The 25,281-nt window shown below is 42.3% G+C and overlaps 2 protein-coding genes across 2 annotated transcripts; one reads left to right on the top strand and one right to left on the bottom strand.

Moving 5' to 3' along the window:
* Positions 1-1,958: 1,958 nt before the first annotated feature.
* Positions 1,959-14,118, top strand: arhgap31 (Rho GTPase activating protein 31). Its single transcript, XM_070843902.1, has 12 exons — positions 1,959-2,363; positions 5,174-5,276; positions 5,758-5,902; positions 7,249-7,331; positions 7,428-7,535; positions 7,663-7,805; positions 7,897-8,104; positions 8,249-8,370; positions 8,765-8,821; positions 8,962-9,603; positions 9,708-9,856; positions 10,311-14,118. Exons 1-12 carry the CDS (start codon positions 2,264-2,266, stop codon positions 12,333-12,335), a joined length of 3,885 nt encoding a protein of 1,294 aa, XP_070700003.1. The 5' UTR covers positions 1,959-2,263; the 3' UTR covers positions 12,336-14,118.
* A 5,175-nt stretch (positions 14,119-19,293) lies between these two features.
* Positions 19,294-20,130, bottom strand: gsx1 (GS homeobox 1). The gene is made up of 2 exons (XM_070844198.1): positions 19,758-20,130; positions 19,294-19,646 (listed from the first exon to the last, which is right to left on the bottom strand). The coding sequence occupies exons 1-2, from the start codon at positions 20,128-20,130 to the stop codon at positions 19,294-19,296; spliced, it is 726 nt and encodes a 241-aa protein (XP_070700299.1).
* Between the last annotated feature and the right edge of the window lie 5,151 nt (positions 20,131-25,281).

Genomic DNA, 25,281 nt, shown 5'->3' on the forward strand with positions numbered 1-25,281 from the left:
AAGTTTTTGATCCAATAGTTCATTGTTTTGATTTTCCAGCCCATAACTTTACTGCTTTGGTTCACTCAGAACTGCTCTCATCAGCATCATTTTTGGCCGCAGCACGCTGCTGTTTTTTAGCGATTAATCCACTGTACACTACCTGCTCAGCATTAAATGTCCGACAATGTTAGCGATTAGCTGGTGAACACAGTGAAGCGTTTAGCAGCTAAAAAGCGAGATGGTGGAGACCAAAACCAGAGCTATAAGGAGAGTGAGCATCAGACTTCAATCCATCAGTTGTACAAACTACAAATCAGTGAAAATGTTGCTCCAAATCTGCTGGATGTGCAAATGGGAAACTGATAGCAAACAGACTTGCCATATCAGCCGAAAAGGTGATCATTTGTCAGTCGTTGTTGTTTGTACAGCTTGTTTCCAAGTGTCCCAAAAAAATCTGCAATTGCAGTTTTAAGTATTAATGCTTTCATATGCTTATGACTGAAATGCTACACATCAATCGAGTCTGCAAGATTTACTTTTATGATGCCTCGGAGGAATGAGATTGAGGCTGGTACATTTTTTCACGTCTTCAGTGGCAACAACATATTTTGGCTTGTGGAGAATAAGAGTAAGATGGCTAGATGGTGTTTTTGTACACTACAGCAACAGGTGTCCATCGATGACCAAATAATAGTATTAAGTCACCTTTGTGAGTGAGAATCTGTTAGTAGTTTCTATGGCTCCAGAGATTTCATGTCAAAGGATTGCAGCAGACATGTAAAGCTAGTCTGACGTGCTGTTTGATGGCTGCATAGAGCAGCTTTTCTGCCTTCAGTTCTTGTGCCAAATTTTAATTTGAAAAATGCCTCTACTGCAGTAAATCATTGCGGTCAGTGCTGTTTTGACAGCGGTCCGACAGGGGTAGATACTCTGCAAGTAGTAATTAGGTGTTAAAATATCTTGGGGAAAGCTCAGTATTTTACAGCTGTAAAATTTCAAACCTCAATTTGTGGAATTTGGGTTTTTAGGATCTGTAATTTTCCATGCGAAACTGCTACAAGGCTACAAATATGAGGAATCTATCATCACTTCACAGGGAATCTTTCATGAACTTTCTCTGGGGAATGTGGGGATGTAATTGGATTACATTTACTCAAGACAGGAAGAAGCAAAGATACGAGTTCTGGATGGAAACTAACCCCAACCCATTTGTTTTACAGGATTAACATAAATACTGCACGTTTAATGCATTCATTGATTATGTCTCTAAGATAAAGTTGCAGTACAGTTTGAAAAAGAAAAACATGAAATGCATAGCAGTAAGTAACGAGAACCATGTGTGTTGTCCATCTCCTCACCCCAACCCCCCCTCGGTCTCCCCCCATTTCCCATCTGTGCCCTTCAGGCCCTCACTCTGGTCACCTCCCACTTCCCTCTTCCTTCAGGACCCGTCTGTTTTTGTTTTCGAGCCCGGGCTCTTTGCACAGGAAATTGTATACATAGGGAGCATTCAGGAAGGCAGAGAGCAGCTTTCCCGTTTGCTCCGAGTTTGGGCACATGAAGAAAAAAAATGGATAAAAGAGGTCAGTAATTCCTAAACCAGGAGAGAAACAGAAGTCAGCTGTTCTCCTCCCCTCACTTCACTTCCCTCCCCTTTACACAGTCTCAGGATTTCAAAACTCCCTGCCACCACTGCCACGAGTCCATCTCTAAACATAGAATATTTAAAAAGTCTCAAAGTGGAAATCAGATAAAAACAATGATAACTAATGTTCCTGAGGTGATTTGACTCTTTTGGCTCTTGCGTGTTTCCTCAGCTACAGAGAAGCCAGTGAAAAGGGGAGACTGTGTGGAATGAAGGAAAAGAGGAGGAGATAAAAAGGAGCAGAGAGAGAGAGAGACTGGCTGGGGGTGAAAAAACAACAGGAAACCAAGCGATTCTAATGCTGTTTCTGCAAACCCTTCAGAGATAAAGCAGCTGTCTGCCACGTCCCAGCCAAGCAGCAGTCACACCGTGTCTTTTTCTTTGATCATCACATGAAGTAAAGACAACGTACAGGACTTAAAGTTCAAAATGTGACGTCACTTCTGCTCTCAGCCTCCAACAGTGCGGTTAGTCAGAATGTGAGCGGATGCAGACTTCTGGGAGCTGCTTGCTGGGATTTCTATGTGGCTGCTTTTTTGACCTACAAACTCAACCTTTCTCTGGGTCATATGGATCGATCGCTGTGCCTCCTAGGATCTGTTTGTTTTAATCATCTGGACTACTAACTGGAGCCACATGAAGAATAAAGGGACTAAGCAGAAGGCCAAAAAGAAAGGAAGTGAAAATGCGTTCGGCTGTGACCTGACAGAACATCTCCAGAGTTCAGGACATGATGGTAAACTCTTTAATCTGCTTTCTTTGAAATCTAATACTCTTTTAACATCATTAAAATACACACTATTTCTTTCACCAGTTACTCGGCTCATACAAAAACGATAATGTCTCTACTGAAAACTAAGCTCTATTAGTGATTTCCTAGATTATTATAGCTATTACAACCTTTTACATTCACATTATGCAGTGAAATTAAGGCAGTAAAGACAAAATAAGTGCCTTTATGTAACAAATACAGGCTTTGTTCAAAGTTTGTAACATATAGGAATGGTATGTATACATGTGTTTTACATTTAGTAAGGCCATTCATTCACCCATTGGCTGTATTAAATGGTCATTTGTGACTCTGGGTGTGGCTCTTACATTTTTTCGTGTCAATTTCCTATGGTGACTATAGCTCCTATGACTAATTTTGTGTGTGACAAAGACTGGGCGGCGCTGCTGCATATGGATGAGAGAAAATAATGAGCCACGAAAACAAAGAAAAGAAACAGAACCAGTCATCAAATATTCAAGCATGTAGTCAAGTTTGGTTGGTTGGGTTATATTCTTTTATCCCTTTTCTGTCTTCTAATCGTATGCCTTGTGCTTTTCTTGCGACCATCATTCATCTGTGATTTTCTTCTTTTTTTTTTTTTGGAGCACCATGATATGTCAAAAAAAGACAGTGAGCAGAAATGTCCCACGTGCAGAGGCATACGAATAGCTGTGTTGAGGATAACTTTAAGGAAGACCTGTTTGAGTGGACAATCTGCAAGGCGGGGCATTCAGTGCAGGAAGTGAGGGAGGAGGTCTGGGTCGTAGCCCTCCATCATGGATGTCCAGCAGACATATTGTGTTTTTAGATTGTTAGTGCATTACGTGTGCTAAGTTTAGATACGGTGGCCATAAGAAAATGTTTCAGTGATGAGGGAATTAAAGTGTATTAATGCCCATGCTTCCTGCATAGCTCTACTTCAGCGTGTTCAGGGTCGAATTAGATCCAGTTTTAGTATCGCAGCAGCACAAAAAAGCAGCATTATGTTATGTTAAATTTTACCCCATTTGCAAACATCACAATACAAAGTTTCACCGATACACGCTCACAATCTCTTGGAGATTGTAAGAAAACTCTTTAAAGTGGAAAAATACTCTTTAACCTTCACTTTTGTGAGATTAAACATTGAAATATCTAATTTTAGCAGCTGAGTGTGATCAATAAAATAAAGTCTGCATTGGGTCTAAAAAGGGTATGAAGCTCACACCTCGCGTCTCACATATACAAAAGTAATCACAGCTATGTAGTTATTAATTTATAAAATGTATATCCTGTTGACATTATAAGAATACAATAGAGTCAGAAAAGTCTCCAAATCAGCAGTCACCCAAACGTGTCCTCGGTAGAAGGGACAAACTTTTAAATGTTTTGTTAATCCAGCCTTGAACCTTAAACGTCAGCACACAACAACATTACCGTAAAATACGTTTATAAAACCTGACAAAGACAGAAAGACTGCAGGGCTGTTCCGGGTTTTTATAAAGCCAACCACTGGGCAGCAGCTTCAGTGTTTAATGGAACATTTAACGTTATGGTGGAAACAAATAACTTGCATCCGTTGACTCTGTTTTTACAGTCAAACTGTAACTGGACATGTCCTCACCACACACACCATGTATTCATTTAATGTCATGTGGTATCATAAAATATCTTAAAATCAGTCCAAAATCAAACAGTTTTTTGTTGCCAGTCTACAAGAAGCAGAGCTCTTCCCTCAGTGCAGACTGAGAGGCACTAAAAGAAGCCTCCAGAGTTGTTCATCATCCAGCATCTGACCACAGGCATGTCACTGAAACGCCAATTAAGTCAAATAGATGAGAATGTAAATAGCAGATACTTGGTGTCCACTGTGATTACTTAGAAATAAACCATTACTGAGATTATTTCATTTCCTTTTATGGAGAATGAGTTTTATTTGCAAGCTGATCTTTGTTGGTCTTTTTTTTTGTTTAAGTTGCTTTTTTTTTTTTATCTGTGAGAGACAATTATGTCGTATTAAGGCATCAACGCATCTTCTGTAACACATAATTATCTACCCATTGCTGCTTAACATCATGCACTGCTTGGAGGTTAAAAGTCAATTTGTTGTTTCATGTGAGACTCTAAACATGTGAGATGTTATTCTCTGAGAAGAGTTGCACAATTACTTAATTCCTGTTGAAATACAGCTGATCCTAACCGCCTGCATTTAAAAAGAAAACACAAACAAGTTTTGATTGCAGAAAGTCTCCTGATTTGCAGTCAAGTTAGTTTCATTATTATTTAAAGGGAAGTTGTGATCAGACTGAATCAGAGCAGAGATCAGTGATTTAGCTCTAAAGCCTGTTAATATGATTTTTTTTTTTTTTTAAAGTGCAGCCAAACACAGGTTGAATGTGATGTGCTGTAGTTCAGAAGTCTGTGCGCTGTAGGTCAGTGGTAACATTTCAAAAGCCGTTTTCTATTAGAGGAAATGTCGTAAGTAATACCAGCTACAAGGACTGGGTGTGTCAACCTTCCTCTGAAACAAACAAACCATTTTTAACTTCCTGTCAAAGTCCACCTACAATCAGCGGCCCTAAGGAATAGAAAGCAGACATGGTGGAACAAACCCTATACCATGAAGTCAACCTTATGTGCATTGTTACCTCTGAAACATTAAATTTACCGTTGTTTCCTTCTTAAAGATTTAATGTGACCATCAAGTCCAATGTGCATATGCTCAAGAGCTGAAACAGGAGAAAATGAATGTGTTTCTCTAACAGCGAATGACTAACACAGTCTCTTAACTTAAGTTCCTCAGGTCCTGAAGAAATGTGCAGAGTTCATTGAGGAGCATGGGATTGTGGACGGGATCTACAGACTGTCGGGGGTCACCTCAAATATCCAGCGTCTCAGGTGCTCATGCAACAGGTTTCATGTACAGTAACGCTTTTTGAGGCATTAAAGACCTCAGGCCATAGAAAATATTAAATATCAGGTGATAAAAACATTCTGTGCAGTACTGTGTGTGTGTATGAATGTACACAGCCTCTATAATCCCTGGTGTACGCTTCCTGCTCCAAATAGCTCGTTTATTCAGTAAAAGTTGATGCTACGCTAAATCAAATATTGTCTTAAATCATACAGATGAAATTAGGCAAGTGCTAGTCCTACTATTTTTTATCCACAAAGGCCGAATAAGTAATCATGGTATAATTGAGTCTTTTTTTTTCTCAGATTACTGTGCTTGTTTAGCATACTGCTATTTTTCTATAACATTAGTTAGGCTGGATAGACTTCAATCTAACATGCAGTGCACAGCAACAGTAGTTAGCATGGGTTTTAAACAATCAAAGCATTCAGCTAACTGTGTGTTTGTGTGTGTGTGTGTATGCAGGCAGGAATTCTGCTCTGAGGCGTGCCCTGACCTTACAAAGGAAGTGTACCTCCAGGACATCCACTGTGTGGGTTCCTTATGTAAGCTGTACTTCAGGGAGCTACCCAATCCTCTGCTCACATATGAGCTATACAGCAAATTCACTGTGAGTACATGCAAATCACATTTACACTTTTGCTTAAGTGGGAAAACCAAAAAAAAAATCCTGCGAGGCCTGGAAGTAGTTTGACAGCAGAATTGTTGTAAGTTCAGGCTTTACAAACTTTAATTAGTAACAGACAGAGCGTCAGTAAGCAGTATTTATTCCACATGCTTCAGTCAGAATATTTGTGTCAGCACTATGTTGACCTCATGAGGGTGACCTCATGTCTCTGATGCACTATTGATCAGCTGTTCCCTATTTATTCATCTCTTCCCTGGAGAATATAGCACCGTTAGCAGATGTCAACTTTAAACAAAGAACAGACAGACACAAACACAGAACGGCATTATGTAATTACACAAAAACGTTAGTTTCACCTCAGTATGATTTAATATTAGTTTTGTTATTTAGAGTAGGACTTTTGCTGCCTTATAATCATAAAAAGATGTCAATGCATATACTGTTTGACGAAATTGAAAGAGACTGAATGTTTATGGTCTGTTTTATCTTTTATGTGCATTTTTTTATGTGAGAAGCTTCGTGGCTGCATTTTATGGACGTGAAAGAGACTTTATAGAGAGGAGCCGCAGAGAAGGGAGCAGGAATACCAAACTGTGAGATCTAGTTCGTGCCGTCTGTGTAGCTTTCTGTGCACCCTGACGGGCCATTTACATACCTTGGCATTCATACATCTTGTGCCTGCCTCGTGCCTGAAAACTTCAGTGCTCCAGTGTTGTAGGAAAAATCAGTTCCTTACATGGCGTAGTATGAAAAAAATCCAGTTTCCCTGTTGTAAAACTTTCTCGCTAAGTTGGAAGGAATGAAGTCTCAACAGTATGAGCATTGAGCAATGTCGAGTGCTTGATGTTGGGTGTATTATTGATTAAAACACCTGTTTGATGGGACATTATGTGGCCTGAGGTAAATCTTTGTGCTTCAGCCATCAGACATAATGACATGAGACTGTTTTAACAACATGTGTTGACAAACTCACACATGATTAACACAGGAGGCCTCAGTCACATGAGTTTGACCACACGCACTCCAGCGTGTTTACGTTCATTCAGCAGAGATAACTGGTTTAGGAGGCTGGGTGGAGGCCACGCAGCTCACCAACACATTGATCCTGTTCACTGGTGATCTGGGAAAAACCAGATGATTGATGTCACGTTGGTTTGAGGGTATATAGGCAGGTTGTGCAGAGAAGTCGAAGATTCAGATTTCGGGGTGAAGATAATCAAGAGGACAAGAGATAATTAACGCGATGCTGGTTAGGCGCAAGGGTGAAGCATCCAAATCTTTTATATCTGAATACTCTTGACATGGACATCTGTCTGTTTGCCATGCAGGCACTGGTCTCGGTCCAGGGGGATCATGAGAGACTCTTACACACCCAGAAGGTCGTCAGAGAACTGCCGACCTCTCACTTCAGGTGAGCTTCAGCCCTTTTCACTATCAGCTGACCGTCCTGTTTGCCAGAATAATGTTGCGGTAAATGTGACAAGATGTGTTTGTCAACTCTGCTCAGGACTCTGGAGTACCTCACTAAGCACTTGGGCCACCTCGCCACCTTAAGCACCAGCACAAACATGCATACACGAAACCTGGCCCTGGTTTGGGCTCCAAATCTACTGAGGTGAGTTTGGCTTGGAGACAGAAAAAAAAAATGTCTTTAGTTATTGTGAGGGATACACATGAATTTCTGTAGCTGTTTTTGGAAAATATACAAAAATATGCTTTTTCTTTTTAACTTATTTTCAAAGATCTAAAGACATTGAGGCTTCAGCTGGTAATGGGGACATGGCTTTCCAGGAGGTGCGGATTCAACAGTCAGTGGTTGAGTTTATCCTAAACCACACAGAGCAGATCTTCAGCGACGATTCTGCGCAAATCAAACCCAAAGAAGGTACGACATTTAAAAGATTTGGATTCTTTTGTTGGATGAAAGGATTTGCTAACCCACCAGTTTAAAAAACTGACTTGTCATACTTTTCCAGGACCAAGTTTGATGTGTGGGGAGAAATACGCCACACTCCCAATCAGTGGCCAGGGTGGGCCGATGAAACTGATGAGCCTGGAAGAGGCCCAGGCCCGCTCCTTAAGTCCAAACCATCCTGTCCATAAAGAACGCCAGCGAGAGAACAGCCTGCCTGATACCAGCACCGCCACGCTCTACCACACCGTCATAGACATATCAGACAGCAAGTATGACAGATTCAGGTTCAGCCCATTGGCCATTATGAGTATGTGTTTGATGCATGTATGATGACTGTATTTCCTATTCATGTATTACTGTCAGAGCAAGCTGTGGGATAGCTCCGGGCTTAATCATTTCTGTTCATCTGTCAGGAGAAAGTTTTCTGGGAAATCAAAGAAGTGGAAGTCAATCTTCAACCTGGGACGCTCTGTGGACTCGAAGGGAAAACTGAGCCGGAACGGCAGCGTGTTCATAAGAGCACAGGGGATAGCAGGTAAGGGTGTCCGACTGGAGAGTTAACAAAGATCCACCACACACATTTAAAGGAAACATCACTAAATGTGTATGTTGTTCCTGCAGTCTCTCCTTCCAAGCCAAATAACAGAGACTTTCAACATTATCACGTATTAAAAGACAGATTTTCATTAAAGGAAAACAAGGAAAAGTAACTAGAAGACTAGTCGAAGGTTTTCTCTCATATCTGCTTTTTGCTCTTTTCTATTGGTAAATACTGCACAGTGTCAAGAAGAGGAAAAACTTTGTGGCTGACTTCTTTTTTGAGCTGTAACTTCATTTAAATTTTAGGTTGCATTTCTACATTCTTCAAACCTCCAGATGCCTTAAATTTTTTTGATATAGTCTTATATTACTGGGTTTTTTCCCTACAGAAAAGGCAGCTCTCCGTCCATCCAGGAGCATGGAGTCCTTGTGCTCTTTGCCAACAGGTGGGGCTAAAACCTTATCATATCCATTTAACCACAGCAAATGTGATGGTGTAATTTTTCAACAAGTTTTATCTTTGCCCAATTATGAAATACTGATTTTTTTATTTTTTTTTACCACTTGCATTATTTTCACTGTGCAGATGATGACAGAACAGGAAACAACAGTCCAGCTGGTGGACACGGCAGCATTTTTGTTCCAGATGTGAAATCCAGGACGCTGGGAGATGACTCGCTCTATGACCTCAGTGAACACGACCAAAACTGGGAGTTTAAAGGGAACAAAACTGGCGGTGCGACAGGTGGCTGGAGCTCTAGTATGAACCAAAAGGCATCACCAGGTGCCTCTGCTCCCCCTCAGAAAACCCTGCCAGAGCAACTGAAGGTGTTCAAAGGAGATGACCTCAGCGGCTACAAGCCCACCTCTCCTAAAAACAGGAGGATGTTGTACTCGGGCTCCTCCAACAGCTCCTCTCGGCCCTCCTTCCCAGGAAGCTTCTTCCCGCTGGAGTCCTCGCCGAGGCATCAGCGCAGAGCCGTCAACATATCTGAGCCTTTTGCTGTGTCCGTACCCCTGCGAGTGTCAGCCGTTATCAGCTCCAACAGCACGCCGTGCAGGGGCCACGCCAAGGACAAGGCAGCTACTCTGAAACCCTGCAAAGAGAGCTCAGAGCAGAGCAGCATCAGTGGAAAGAGCAACATTTCCCCCCAACTGGAACCCAAGAAGCAGGAAGGAACAGAGAAGAAAAACACAGAGGGGCCGACCTCTAGTGTCCCGCCAGAGGGTGAGGACACCTTCCTGTATCCCATTTTGAAATGGCTTGTTATGTACGTATTAAAGTCATACATGTGTAATATGAAAACACTTTTTTTTTTTTTTTAAATTCAGATACAGGTAAAGATGTGGTGCAAGAAGGGGAAGGAGCGATGACTATTTCTGAACTGGAACCACATTCCTTTGCAAATGCAAGAGAAGGCAAAGAAACAGCGCCACCTCCTGGGAAAGAAGTGCACAACCAGCCCACAGCTCTGCAACTGGTAAATCATGGAGTTACTTGAGTTTCCACTAGAGCAGAATTACATCATCGTTCGTTGTGGCTTTCAGTTTCTGCACTGTTGATTTTGTCATCAAATTAAGTTTGTCAAGAAAAAAAGATGAATATACTTAAAGAATATGTTAAAAAAGTAAAAGTTTGCAAAGATTGCATTGCATCAGTAGTTGGTTGCTTGATCGTGACCTCAAATTTATGGCCTCACCGATCTGTCCAGTTCTCAGCCAGATTACTGCGATTTACGGGTGGGTTGAGTTGTAATCCTGCAGTTACACACACTATTTTTTCCCCATTGTGAGTGGTGAATACTACTACGATATTTGCCCTCATATCTTTAGGTGTGACCACTCCATTGGGATGATTGTTTGTTTGTTTTAGAGATGACTTGTGAACTTGGTTTTATTTAATCCCTTCTTTGTTTATCATTCATACTTTCTCAGGACAAGAGATCTTCTACAGGGAGAGAGCTGTGGTCTGACCTCCACCAAGAGCTGAAGATAACCGAACCTGAAATTGACCTGCTGGATGAGACTTTCAGGCCCGTTTTCAGCTCCAAGAGCTCCTGCGAGGTCACGAAGTTAACGATGGATGTTAAGTCGAAACGAAGCCGCAGCTCTCCGTCCCTTTCTTTGTTATTTAGGGAGCAGTCCTCAAACGCCTCTCAGAGCGATCACCTAATCGTCACTGGGTCCGTCTCTGCAAAGAAACAGCCCTCGGAGTCAGACATCACCTTTTCTCTTCACAAAAACGCAGAAAGTTGCAGCCCTGCTGACACGGTGGATGAGAAGGAGAAGAAGCTGCATCAAACAACTATACCCATAAACAAAGAGGAGCCACCTTCCACTAAAGAGTGCCAACTTCCTGTAAAGGAAACCTGTTCAGATAAAGTTATGATTCCTTTGACGATTGAGGATTCTCCAACAGCTGAAGGCTCCTCAGGAGAAAATGACAAAGACAAAAAATCAGAGACACATGAAACTCCTGCAGGAGACGTCTCCAGTGAAGGAGCAAAGAAGAGCGTCACTCCTGTGTTGGAGGTTATTCAGAGGCTGTCGGTGTGTTTGGAGGAGAGACGAAACAAGTTGGAGCTGCCACACCTCGACACAGACGAGGCAGGAAACTCAGAGGAGCTGGACTGGGTGGAGCCCTGGGATGACATCTGCTCCACCAAGCAGTGGGTCACCAGTCCTCTCCACTCGCCTGACTTGGAGGAGTTGTTTAAGCAGCTGGCACCCTTCAGCTCTCGTGGGGACCCTGTGAGCTTGGACGAGGGAGAGATTTCTTCTCCTTCGGCTGATAATAACAAACAATCGCTCATTAGGAGCGCTGAACACCACTCAGGAAACATTCCTCAGCCTACCAGCAGCAAACCAGAAACTAGATGGCCGTATGTGCCATCAGTACCCACACGGGTCAACGTGAACAGCAATACTGCAACACAACCTCATGCAGGAAAATGCAGCACAACAAAACAGAAGACTACAGTGTCATCTCAGAGGTTCTACAGGCAGATGTCTTATGAGGCAGCTGCTTCGGAGAAAAAAGAGGAAATTTACTTTTCTAAACACAGGCCGTATTCACTTAACTTAGACCTGGGGCATCGATGCATCAGAGACATTTCGAATCAGCAAAACCGTAATTCATCGGAGTTCTCCTCCTGTCAGAGAGGATCACAGGCCTCGTCTGGAGCCGTGAACAACGGGCTGCCCTCGGAGCTGGAGCTGTTTCTGAATGATCGACAGGCGCCCCTCCGCCGAAATTCTGCCCCAGTCAGCGTGTCATCGGTGCGAACAGCCTTCATGATAAAAACATGCCAGGCCAAAGCTGTGCCGGTCGTCCCTCCGAAGGTGCAGTACAGTCAGATACCTCACTCCAGACACGAGAATGACACAGTGAAGGAACAAGAGAAGGACAGTCCTAAAGTGAGTGCAGAGAAAAGCAACGCTCTGCCTCCTGCGATGATGTCAGATCTCAAGGAGGAGCTGGAGAATAAAAAGCCCGTCCCCAAACACCAGAAACTCCCAAATGTCGCCGAGTCTGTGAAGACCACGTCTACTCCAGAGCTGCCAGTCATAAGAAGGAGACATGCGCCCAGTCTGGAGGTGTTTGTAGATTGTCCCAGACCGAACAGAGGGAACCTCTTACAGAGGCCGTCCTTTAGGAACAGGCAGAGACCTCAGAGTCTCATCCTGCTCAGCCCTCCCTTCCCCATCATGGACTACCCGCCGTCAGGAGACGACGGTAAGCTCCTGTCATCCATCAAGAGCCTGAACGACACATCAGCAGTGAACGTCTTCTCTAAAGAGATGGCGGAGAACTTCAGGGCGCCGGAGGGGATCCCTCTTCAAAATAAAATGACTATTCCGAAAAGCGGACAGAGACTGGAAACGTCGACCAGCTGCTTCTACCAGCCGCAGAGGAGGTCGATGATATTTGACAGCAGGAGCCACAGGCAGATCGAGTGACTGGAGGCTCAGTCACTGACTCTGAGGCATGTGTAAATAGATACGTATACAGGGAAACTTACTGTGGAAACCTAAAGGAGGATGATAATGAGAACCTAATGGAAGTCATAGCATTTTGTTTGCTGTAATTCAGGCATGTCTTGAGGGATGACGGATTTTTAAAAAAAGAGTTGAGGAAGCCATGATGTATGTGAAAGCCATTTAAGCCTGATGATCTCTAGGGCTGCAGCTAATCATTTTTTCATCATCCATTAATTTGCTGATTCATTTCTCATACAGTCAATTAATTAGCAGCTGTGAAGTATTTGTAGGAAAAAGCGGTTTAACAAAAAAAAAAATCTAAACCAAAGGTCGTCTTACTTCGACCATATGTCTCAGTCTTTGTCAGAGGATGTTCAGTTTATCCAGTTGTCAGGGAGATGAAGACTGTGAGATGCAGTTGAAAAGCGAGTAAGTGAACCTTGAGTTAATTTTTTTTGTCTCTAATTCATAGGGATTAGTTGATCAAATATGTTCCCCTTTCAGCACCCCTCTCTAAAATAACATACCAGGTTTCATTGAAGCAAAAGGGTCACCAAATTTGGACCAAAAGAAATATATATATATATTCCATATTTCTTTTATGTCTCAACAATATTTCGATATAATCGATTCTGCTGCTGCAGACTCGGCCCCAGAAGAATGAGACTAGAGTCATTGCAAACTAACAAAAACACCCCATGTGTGTCAGAGATGTCATGACGTATATTTGGATTATTTGAACTGTGGACTGAGCAGCTCTGATTATGACCTCTTCACATAAATATTCACATCTAAAGTGAATTTATCCTCAAACATGAAAGGCTCTGCATACAGAACACACACAGTGGAGGTTATCAGAAAATAAAACTGAAGAACTGACAATTAAACTGTTAAACAGTTTAACAGCCATGAGTTTGATGTAGATGAAGATGTGTTTATTTATTCCTTTATTAAAATACACATGATATAAAGTAAACTTGATGCGTATCAAATAGACTGTATGTAGCTATTGGCTCTCTGATAAGCTGATCAATGTGATTTTGTTGAACTAATATTTAAAAGGAGATTCTTTTTTTAGAGTTAAATGTATCACAAACTTAACTAATAGTATTTACCCACAGTAGGACTTTGTGTGTATCTTTATTTTCTGCAGTATTTTATGGTATTTTTTTTTTTTTATTTGTTTTTTCACACTAATAAGAACATTGTGGAAAAGAGTGACAAATGTCTGATGTTTTGAAAAGTAAACTGGAGGATGTGTGTGTGCACGCTGACTGTATTCGATGTGTTTGGGCTCTGAGTCAAAGTCGAATGATGGTGTCTCCAGCTTTTTGTCTCTTTTTCTTTGCATTTTACAAACACGGGATCTGATGTATACACCTTTTGTGCTGCCTGTGGGTGAGCGCCCATGAACACAACATAGTCTGGATGTTAGAGGAGTGTGTTTTTTTGAAGACGAGACTGAGCTCACGGTGGTTTTTATACTGTAGTTTGGATGGACTGGATGAATGATTACTGTGTTTTATTCCAAAAAAACATGTTGGAGAAATGAGATGTACGTGTTGTTTTTATTTGTTTGTAACTTTTGTACACTTGTTGATACTGAAACTGATGACTGAAGCGTCTGTATTCATAGGAAAAACAACTGAACAGAGAATCTTTGAGGTGAGACTTTTGCCTTCATTATCTGATGACGGCACCATGACGTAATGTACATAAGACACTTGATGAGTTTTGTTACAACGGAAAGTTATGATGAGAATAAAAGGTAAAATCACATCAGTCAATGGCTGTGCTTTCTCATTAAAACATACAATGTCAAGTTACCTGGTAAAAGTTAAGGTTTATGTTGCTCTGTGTTACTTGAGGTTTCCATATTCTATGTTTCACAGCATCGTTTTGGATGGAAATGCTTGAGGATGTCATAACGGTGGTGCAGGCCTTCAGAGAGCAGCTGAGAGGAGCTGTGTGAAAGAGGCTGTGGTGCTGCTGCGTGAATGAGGCGTATTCAAGGGGCCCCCTGAGACTGATGGGGCCCTTTGGAGATCAGATGTGACTCTGCACCCAGTTACTTGTGGTGTGGTTTAAAGGCATGCCTGCTTCTAGCTCCTATCTGGGATGTTTTACTATAAAAACATAATACTGTGGGCTACAGTTGTTTTAGCTATTGTTGAAGTTGTCAAAGCTCTCCAAAGCACGGAGGTGCAGCTCTATGTTGCTAGACCAGGTCTGGTCTTAGCCACCAGATGACGCTCCTGCTCCACACTGCACATCTGACAGAGACACTAAACTGCGGGATAAACACACAGTGAACTCTCAGATCTGCTCCAGGTACACACAGTGCTCCAAATAACACGCATCCACCGTGGCCAAGACGGGACAGTAATCCTGCAGCCATGCTCCTGTACTCCAGTGTGTCTATGCGTCTATGCGTGTGCGCGCGGAGGGCGTGCGTATTGAGGCCGAAGAGATTGCACGTGCCTCTCTGAGGCCCTTTTCAAAATAAAATCCTACTTTAAAGCCGCGTGATTCCATGTTGCAAAAACACAATGAAGTCAAATCCCTGCAAACCACAGAGGAACTTAATTCACATCTGAGCATCAGGCATCATACAGCAGGACTCACGAGTGTTTGTGTCAGATTCTAAATAACCCACTAATGCAGAGCGGAAGGCACGGTGCTAGAAATGACCACGTGTCTTAAACTTTTATTACATAATCTTATTTTTTAAAGAAATGCCAGCTTTGTTTTAGTTACTTCAGCGATCAGGTAGGCATTTAACTCCCAGTTTCCTCGCCTCGGCTGAGTCTAATATAGGTGTTCACATGTGCACTGACTGAAGGTGACAGTACGCAGACTTTACTGTATTTTTATCCAAATGTCACAACTAACGTTTCGACCAAAGTCCCATTCAGACTCACTCAGGGTTTATTTTGGAGCAGCGCTCGCAACAGGTCACTTCCATGTGTGCGCAGTTCATTATTTGTCGACCTCTGACACTGCTTGTGTATGGGCCGAGAATTAAAAAGGCGCATTCCCAGCACACTGAAAAAGGCAAGCAGAGCACGGTGCGCGCGTTGAATATTCAATTAGAGGGTGGGGGTGGCGGGTAGGTGGTGGTGGTGGTGGTGGTGGTGGGGAGGGGGGTAAAGGGGGGTGTGGGGGGGTACCGAGCTGCGTGCCAGTCCTTCATCTTACATTACTGATTAGCTGTTAAACAGATTATATACAGCTGAATGGGTTCAAATGTTGCAGCAGAAAACAGTCGGAGTTCAAGGCAGAGGCGAGCGGTTTCCTTCCCCGCCACTTCAGCAGGCTGAACACACTTTGTCACCACTAACAGCTCCTTAATGAAACATGTTGCTGTTCCATGTTGCCCCACTTTCACCGCAGCCGTTTACAAAAAAAAAACACCAGAGCAACTCAAACTGTCTCCACTCCACCGGTGCACGTCGAGTTGTTTGGATGAAACTGTACCAAACTATAGAGGGAAGTACTTGTTATACCTACACACTGCAAGGACAAGTAGTATTTGGGGGTTTTGAGGCAAAAGTGAAACGTTTGCCGTTTTCAGTTCACATTTATGTATTTACATCAGTAATCTGTTTGGTTCCAACTTTGTATGACTATTTATACAGCGAAAAACAGCTGCATGCAAAATTTAAAAAAAGCCATCACACGTCATAAAGCAAAGAAATGTGAAACATAAAAGTGCATTAAATCATTAAAAGCTTATTAAAAATATATCCTTTTGAAAATAGTCTCCCCTCTTCCGACAACAACTCAGTACTCTACATTCACAAGTGAGGTTGGGAGTCTGGAGCAGCAGGAATTTGTCCTTGAAAACACAGTAAACAAACACGTAACAAATGTGCTTAAGTGTTTAAAAGTTTATAAACTATTTTTGTTAAAGTTTGCAGGTTAACACATTAGATTTACTACACACATTTACTAAGCTGGATAAGTTTAAAGTAGTTGAATGTGCAGTGCCACAGCAAGCCACGCGGGTCCAAAAGAGCTCTCATTGAGAAGCCACGTGTCCGTTTCCAAAGCCTCTCCAACTTAACCACCTCCTTTGTACGACTAACCCACATCGGCAGCGTCCCTCCACATAAAGGGATTTGCAATTTCAAGATATTTCAGCTTAAATGTTTTTGACAGTTCCCTCGCTTTTACCTCGGCTTGGTTATTTTAACTGTGCCAAATGGGTCACCTTGGGTTGCTGTCTGCGCGCAAAGGGCTTTTGCGCGCATTCAGTCTGAATTTTTTCCAACTTTCCTTGACGGGGAAACCAGCTGCTGGTCGTGAAAAGACGGCTTATTAATTGTCCTTTGTCATGCAGAATTGCTTGATTTCTAAAGAAACGTACAAAGGCTCTTTTTCAGGATTCAAGTATTTTGTTTCGTGCGTATTTTCAAACCATCGAATCAGCTGCAGCGCCGCGCCGTCTACCAGACTCTCAGGTACTGACTGCCTGCTCCCTTTGTCCCCTTTTAATGCTGTTGTAAATCGTGCAGACTGATTTGTTACAAGCTGTTCTTTTAATCTGATAGATAAGAGACATGTCAAAGAAAAGCCGTAAATAAAAAATTAGCCAGAATAAAGACAAGGGCGAGTCTGCTAGATGGGCGCCTGTTGACTCAAGCGGCTCTCCAGCGTCAGGGGAGCCCTCTCCTCAGCTCCGTCAAGGTTACGTCCACAATTCCCTTTTCTTCTTTTTAAAAAGACACCGTAGTCCTTTTTGCTTCAATGAATTGATCGGCACAAAATTAAGAATAAATAAATTGAGCATTTGGAGCACCGAGCGTATAAGCTCCCCCAGGGCGCATACCCTCAGGCTATTGAATGGATAAAGGGCGCTTTGCAGAGGACGTTGTGAGCAAAATGGGGCTCTATGGTGCAATTAACAAAATAGTCTAATCCCATATCTTAACAAATGCAAATATTAGAGTTTTGTTAAAATGGTTAAGTGAACAATTAAATGAAAGTTTACAAGTGAAACTTCACATCCAAAAAAGGAACACTGATGCAGATAACGTGCTGTACGCAATTTAGGAACACTTTTTACTCCCTTTAAAAAAGTCTAGAGATACGTTTCCAAGGAAGCAAATATAATTTAAAGCCCATTCAACATAATAAATATAATTTTGACAGCCAAAGCTCGAGTCAGAGAGCAGCTGTAGTGGTGCGTAAAAATAGGCGAACAAAACTGGAACTAAACGCTGAACTCCTGGTTTGGTCTTTTTTTGTTGATTTTCTGGTGTGATATATTTTTACCTTTAGTAAAGATATACATATACACACATTTTAGATTAATTTGAACCAAAATATCCCACACAAATCTTTTGCCTAAAGACTGGATTTATGTTTGAGGATGCTGCGTATTATTTGACTTGGCATACGATTTCATTTAGTAGATTTATCCACTAAAATCTCACCATATGCTAATTAACAATTATTTCTTTGTTTTGTATTTTAATTTAAAACCAACATGGGCTGAAGTGAAAAGGCTTCCATTAAGTCTAAAACACACCTGGAGCTCATAAAACCGACAATGAACTCGATCACACTGGTGCGTTAACAATAAGAACAATATGGGTCATGGACACCAAACTGTGTCTTTTCCTCATTTATTTTCATGTTAGATCGATATCTTAAGATATGCACACTCCTGATGCGCTCCTTATACAGCCACAGTGATTATTAACTCAGTCACACGAGACGGATCATTTCAGCTGGGATGAAACTTGAAAAGAGCTCCAAAGGGCGAGGCAGTGATATCTGGGCTGAGTGTCCCCCTGGGAAAGCCCATAAAGGAGCCCATAACAACGTCTTTATCACCTCGGAGTGATAAAGATTATTGAGCATTTGATTTACTCCTCCAGGATGGAGTTCAGCTCATGTGGCCTAATGTGCTCCTTCTGCATACGCACACACATGTTGTTTGTCTGCAGTGTGCAGTGCAGACTGGGCACATCAGGAAGGAAAATACTTCTATCGTTCCCAATTTCTTTTTTGGCTCTTTGAGTTAAAAATATGAACAGTGCTAATCACTTTTTTTAGTCTTCTTCTCATAGAACAGCAAACAACCCTAACATACAGAAGCTTTACCGTCATGTATGAGAATACCAAAGTACTTTTTTTTTAATAAATTGCAAAGAAACTGTCAGAGAAGAAACGCACTGCACATGCTGCCAAAGACAGCAGAGACAGGAGGAGTATAAATGTGTGGAAATGTAATTCATGTTACCATTTTGACCAAAGACTATCACACAGTTCAGTATAATCTGATTGTCTTCTCGTAGCATTAATAATAATAATAATTTGATGTCAAAACTGCTGATACAAACCCGAGTTTTCGTGCGCCACTGTGCGCACCCACTGGTGCGCCAAGACCAAAGTACTTAACTCATACGACAAGGCAGTCTGCCGCTCAGAAATATTTTTTATTTAAGTATCAACATTTTTAAATAAATAAATATTTTTCAATTACACTGAAGATATAATTTCAGAGTGATCTCAGCGATGTGACATTCAGGGGATTTCTCTCCAGCTTTCCATATTTTAAGTCACAGTTCCATCCACATAGAATGAATCTAACCAGTAGTCACCATGTATACAAAATAACTGTCCTCCCCAAAATACTAATAAACAATGCTGCTATTGTTTTTTGTTTTTTTTTTGTCAGTTGGGTTTGTCTTTACAAATATGCCTACCATACTCATGGGATTGGCAACAACAAATGGACCGTTTTCAGAAAAAAACTACATACAAAACGTACAACATGTATACAGCTATACAATAATTCAGGGCAATTCCCTGATTAAATATTCTCTTTCTATGTACAGACGACTGAGCGCAAGTGGATCAGTCTTTTTTTGGCTGTATTGAAAATCATGAGGACCAAAATCTTTCAGAGGGGAGGCGGGGGGAGAGTTCAGGGGGAGACGGACAGGTCCACGTCCTCCTTTTCGGACGAAGAGGGAGATATGGGAATGTCATCCTCCTCTTCCTCCGAGCATCTCGCGGTTGACAGGGACGAGCATTTGCAGTTATGTGATCCAGTCCTTTGGCCGCTGCTCTTGCCCTCCTTTTTGTGCTTCACTCTGCGGTTCTGGAACCAGATTTTCACCTGTTTCTCGGACAAGTTCAGGTAGGTGGCGATCTCGATGCGCCTCAGTCTGGACAGGTACATGTTGGAGGTGAACTCGCGCTCCAGCTCCAAAAGTTGCGTGCTGGTGAAGGCCGTGCGCATGCGCTTGCTGCTCTGAAGTTTGCCGCTGCTGTTTTCTGTAAAACAAAAAAATAAGAGAAATCGTCAGCCACTTTGGCCCTATGAAAACACACGAGGCGTATCTTTGTCCACTGGAGGAAACGTTATTAAAATCAGCCTTTACTCACCGATGGAGATGCAGTGGAACTGTCGCGGGTCTGGCACTGAGTACGCAGCTTGGTATATCCCCGGTCCGTGGCTGAGGGCGTTGGATGAAGAGTGTTGCCTCGACAGGGCTGAGTGACAGTACTGCGAGCTGAAGGGAGGAAAAGACGCCTTGAGGAGCGGCAGCGTCGGTGGTGACGGGTGGAGCTGGGACGCCGTCATGCACAGCGGACAGAAGCACAGCAGCCCGGCTTTCCTGGAGTGGCAGGAGCCCGCCAGCCCGTGCGGGTGGTGCGGCGTGTGCACGGCGTACGGGAATAAAGGTGGGTTGTTCTCGCTCCCTTTGTCGCTAGCCTCCCTTAAAATCAAGGAATCCACGAGAAAAGACCTCGGCATGTTTGCAAATTTGTCGCTCAGTCTGGTTGAAGTTGAAGCCGGCGCGTCGTCGTGTCAGCCTGCTCTCCTCGGGACGGTGGACAGCGAAGTGGTGCTGAAGGCGCACCGCCGCTCCTTAAATAGCCGCCGTGGACTCGGTTCGGCCATGTGACGGTTACGCTGCAAGCGGCCAAGAGCTCTCAATAGGGTTTTGTGCCTTTCTCTCGGCATTCCCACTGCACGCTTCCCCATTATTTCACTTGTTAACTAAATGAACTGCATAATGTAGTCTATTCTTGTCAGCCCCACCCACGCCGCAAGAGGCGGCACTGCCCATTCTCCCTTTTATCATCACTCTTATTTTATCATAGAGCTGAGCTTAAATTTGCGAGAGAAAACGTTTCTGTCACTTTCGGAAAGCCAGTGTGTGTATTCAAGTTTTGTCTTAGACATTAAGCAGCCTATTAGGTATGTGTCTGAATAAGTTATAGTCTTAATTGTGTCTATAGAGCCGAGGCGAGGAGGACAAACACTCCTTGTAGTTACAACTGTTAATGCAGCCAACTTTTATTATTATCATTATTAGTGTTATGTGAGGAGGTAGATGCTTCATCAGCTGCATGTGCACATGTATGTAACTGTTATATTAAATCATTCTCATATTAAAGTGTCTGTAGCTGCGGTTAATTATTTGTTTGACAGGTCTTGTGCACTTGTGTGGCTACTTTACTGACAGTGTTGGGGCGCAAACATAAACGCAACAGCTGAATGTAAAGTTTATGCATACCCGTTTTAAGGTTAATGTGTCATTTCTGGGCACAAAAAAGGGACAAGTCATTGCCTGGAGGCAGTGCTGTTAAAGAGCAGTGATTAATTCCTTTGCTCGGGCCCCTGCCGAGTCGGGGGAAAGAATATGTAAAAATAACCAGGTTTTCACTCTGCGGCCCTTATTGAATGTCATTGTGGAGGGTTTTCAATGAGAGAGAAAGAGAGTCGAATTAAAGTGTGTGACAGCGGCGGATAGACGCAACAAAGGCGACTCTGTCATAGAGGAGCCCAGTGCGCGGCGCGTGAAGCCCCCGCCTCGCGCTCTGATTGAATTAAGTAATAGGAAAACATTTTCTTTCACTTTAAGGCTCCCTGAACAAGACCTTCAAAGGGACGGGAGCCGTAATGTGTGAGTAAATAGTGCAATGTGATTTCTCTTCCTCAGAGTTTTCCCTTCTTCCCGAAGCAGGCGGATGCAAGAAATAGTCCGCAAATTAAAGATAAATGCCGCACCATACGCGCGCCTCTGCGTTAAGTTTCGGTTTGGGCACTCCACGCAAAGTTATCGCATCCTGGAATTTGAACCTGTGTTGCTCTTCTTTTCTGTTTAATGAGCTCCTGAGCTGCAAAACAGAGCCACACGACGGTGTGGTGCTATCTGTTTTCTCCCCATGAAAGAGGCCCTAATGTGCTCAGCTTCACACCGCTAATCTTCCATAAAGGCTACAGACCTGTAATTAGGCTGCGCCATTAAAGTCGATACAAATTAGGAGCAGTTAAACCCTTTAACGAGACAAAATATCTGTCCGAGTGACTGTCATATCTGCGAGAGCCACATTCAGTTTTTGTATTATCCTTTCATTTGCTGCCAGGAATTAGCCATTAACTAGTCTGCCAATCTTGTTGCACTCTGGATCCTGTAAATACAAATCTATCGCTTTTATTCCGATTCTTAATTAGGTAATAAGTTAAGGACATGTTTTCATCACATGCTAAAAGCGCAATTATTCTAACGAAGGGTTTGCCAGATCATGCGCCCAAGCCTCAAATTAAATAGGCAGAAAGTGTATATATTTAAAACAACAGGTTTGAACAGGATTTGTGTCTTAACTCCAGCTTTTTCCAGCGGCAGAGAGCCTGGGTGCTGGTGGCAGTTTGATGTATTGCTTAACATAAAGATGTTATCAAAGGCCCTAATTTTCAAATTATGTACAGCAGTCACCCCGTGGATAGGAATAGAGGTTTCATGGGTCGTCACGCAGGGAGGCTCATCCTAATTTGCAATCCCAACTGGAGACTGACAAATAGTTTTGACCTCCCTCTGGAGGCGCGGGCCAGAAGTGCAAAGAATCTCATTCTCCATAATCACTTGTTACTGAGATAAATAATGGAGGGAAATGGCCCACTCGCATTACAACAGCTCTATTACATTTTTGCACCAGTTCCAAGCTAAAAAAAAAAAAAAAAAATCATTTATAGCCACTTGTGATAAGGTTCATACATCATCACATCCATATCTGTGTTTTCCCTCAAACCCATGAGGCTAATTCAGCCGTTCAGTAACTAGCATACAGCTGTGGCTTGGTAAAGCTTCTTAACGTCCATGTTTGATAGGGGGGAAAGCAATGCCCCTCAAATAGTAAATTATTTATAAGATATTAGGTTGGAACAATTGCCTTCACTCAAGTTCATCCCAGATGATAACGCTGACCAGTGCCTGCTGTGCCGTTGGAGAAGCACTTTTTCAGGGGCTTTTATGCAATTATAACCCAAAGATCTCGTGCCTGATGACATAAAAAGAGCAGTCTGTTTATGGAGATGTAGTCAATATCTCCTTTTCTTTTTGGTATGAATAATTCATAGTTTAAGACACTATCCCCCCTCACTTAATATGTACACACACTTAAACACCCACACATCTCTAATACAAATGATGGTTTTAGCTGACAGTGTAACAGGATTTAAGGTCCCAGTGGGGTTTGGCCCAGCCGCGGATGGGCGCTGTGACTGTCGACGTGACACAGAGGGCCGGCTGCCCCTCCTAATCTCCCCCTGAGGCAACATCACAGACTGCAGATCCTGCTGCACCTCTATGGACACACAAAGGCCTGATTATCATTCATATGCTCACCAGAAACACCAGTCCAATAGATAACAGATGACACATAAGTACCGGCTGAATGGTGCAATATGTTTAGGCTGCTGGAGTCTATAGGGACTAATGAATCCTTAAGAGAGAGGGAGGCTGACAAAGAGACGCAGTCAGCTTAGGTGCCTCAGTGTGACAGATAAAGGCTCCACAGGTGAACGTGAACTTGAGTGAACCGGAGGAATCTAAATGCTAAACATTGTTTGTTGTACTTATAAGGAATTAAATAACTTCATCGTGCTCAACAGTGACTGATAATATCTAGAGATTGGAGGAGGTTTCAGTGATTATTTTGGGTTGAGGAGATCTTCAAGTGATCATTTCAAGATGATAATTATGTAAAAGTGCTGCTTAACTCGGCATGGCCTCACAATTTAACAGATCAAATAGTATTTTTACTTTGCTCAAAGTCGTAAGTAACAAGCAAGACACTCTACAAGCAAGTCTAAATTAAACTGATATTCTCAAAACACAAGAAATTGTTTTCAGATGTCCAGTTTTTAAAAAAATATTACATGTGTTGCTGTTTTTTTTTTTATTGCCTTTACGTTTCCTTTCTTCTGTGCTAAATTTCTATTGAACATGGAGCGACGTGCGACATGCACCACGTCTGGAGTGGGATTTGTGACTATGTTCTTGTTTTGTAACTGGAGTTCATACAAAAGAGAACAGTCAAACTCAAAAAGTAGCCGTTAGTTCCTGCCTACAACAGTACAAGTGCCACAAGTGCAAAAGACTGTTTTTAGATGCTATTTTTAGATGCTTTTGAGATTTTTTTCCCCAAGACTCAATGTGTTTATTTTGGTCAAGTTCACAAAAAGTGACGATTATGAGACCAACAAATAATAATAATGATAAAAAAGCACACTGATGACATCAGCTGATGAAAGTGGTGGAAATAATAAGTGTGTAGGAGGTTGTCCCATCTGTGTGTGTGCGTGGGGGGGTGGGGGTGGGGGGGGGTCATGAAATGCTTCATCATGATATGAAGAAGTTGTTTCTTTTTCTCTCCTTTTTTTTCAGGCCACACAGCTGCAGCACTGATTCTCCTCTGACTCCTCTACAAGTGTCTCTTCTCTGTCCTTTCCTTCGTAATGTTTTTGTCGGTGGTTATTTATGCGTTTTGTGATGATTTGGACACTTGTGACATCCCTCACACCCCCTAACTGTCAGTGACCTGAGCACTATCATGTCTACCAGATAGATATCTTAAAATACTGCATTATACAGGCCTAGGATTCCATCACAAAGACACTTCCAATGAAAAGTAAGATGCCACGCTGCACTAAAGCATCTCTGCATGTGTGAATATGACAAATGAGGGCTCATACCTCATGCTGACACATGTCAGTAAAAATCTCCTAGCAACGTCTATCATGGAGGTCCTTTAGGGTGAAGTCCCACAGTGTAGAAGGTGTGATCATGAAAAGCCTCAGTAAAATTCAACTTACATACATTATAATTCACTGCTAATTAATAGTGAATTATAATGTATGTACGTTGAATTTCTTGAATGAGCTTTTGAATCAAAATAGTGACGAAAACTAAATAAATCGCCACTTTTTCACATTTTTATGCAAATACATGGAGAAAAAATTCTCATTCAACATGGATCTGCACGAGTTGGAAAGCACATACAGACAGTATAAGCATTTTAAAACATTGCACCACTATTCCTGAGAAATAATTAACAAGAAAACAATTAAACAAAAGCAATGGTGTAAACAAAATGCTTAAAAGTTTGGTTCATTCAAATGCTTTTCCTTCTTGATTAGCATTTTACTGTCTCTCTCTCATGACTCCTTCCCTGATGGTAAATCTGCTTGCTGAATTTATGCCTCAGTTTGCCGTGTAGAGACTCTACTGATGTGGCTGAGCGTAGGTCAAGTGCTGTTGCTAGGTGCATCCTCACAGCTATGGCTGCCTCTACACAGCCGGCCACTCAGTGAGGCTGGTATTCAGAGTAGTGCCAAGCTTGTTTGGTGCTGGTTGTTAAACCAAACCACTGAGTTTTTTCACCAGTTGTCATAAATCGACCTCTCTCTTAGTCTCCTCACCACATGTCCAAATTTCACTGACAAAAGTTCTGTTGGATTAATGTGAAAATGTATGCACATTGATTGCAAATATTAAAATCATGAATACTGAAAATGGTTTATTCATGCCCAATATACAGAATTCTTATTTGTTAAACTAAAATGATTTTTTTCCCATACTAACCTGACTAGACTCTAACACTCTAGAGTCTATCTACT

This window comes from Pempheris klunzingeri, chromosome 14, assembly GCF_042242105.1.
Source record: "Pempheris klunzingeri isolate RE-2024b chromosome 14, fPemKlu1.hap1, whole genome shotgun sequence".
Classification (NCBI taxonomy): domain Eukaryota; kingdom Metazoa; phylum Chordata; class Actinopteri; order Acropomatiformes; family Pempheridae; genus Pempheris; species Pempheris klunzingeri.

What these genes read in the sequence shown, in the direction of transcription:
- arhgap31 (XM_070843902.1), top strand. Translation starts at nt 2,264, where the DNA reads ATGAAGAATAAAGGGACTAAGCAGAAGGCCAAAAAGAAAGGAAGTGAA. An exon ending in ATAGACATATCAGACAGCAA is followed by an intron (nt 8,105 to 8,248) that starts GTATGACAGATT and finishes TTCATCTGTCAG; the next exon opens with GAGAAAGTTTTCTGGGAAAT. An exon ending in CTCTAGTGTCCCGCCAGAGG is followed by an intron (nt 9,604 to 9,707) that starts GTGAGGACACCT and finishes TTTTAAATTCAG; the next exon opens with ATACAGGTAAAGATGTGGTG.
- gsx1 (XM_070844198.1), bottom strand. Translation starts at nt 20,130, where the DNA reads ATGCCGAGGTCTTTTCTCGTGGATTCCTTGATTTTAAGGGAGGCTAGC. An exon ending in GTTCCACTGCATCTCCATCG is followed by an intron (nt 19,647 to 19,757) that starts GTGAGTAAAGGC and finishes TTTGTTTTACAG; the next exon opens with AAAACAGCAGCGGCAAACTT.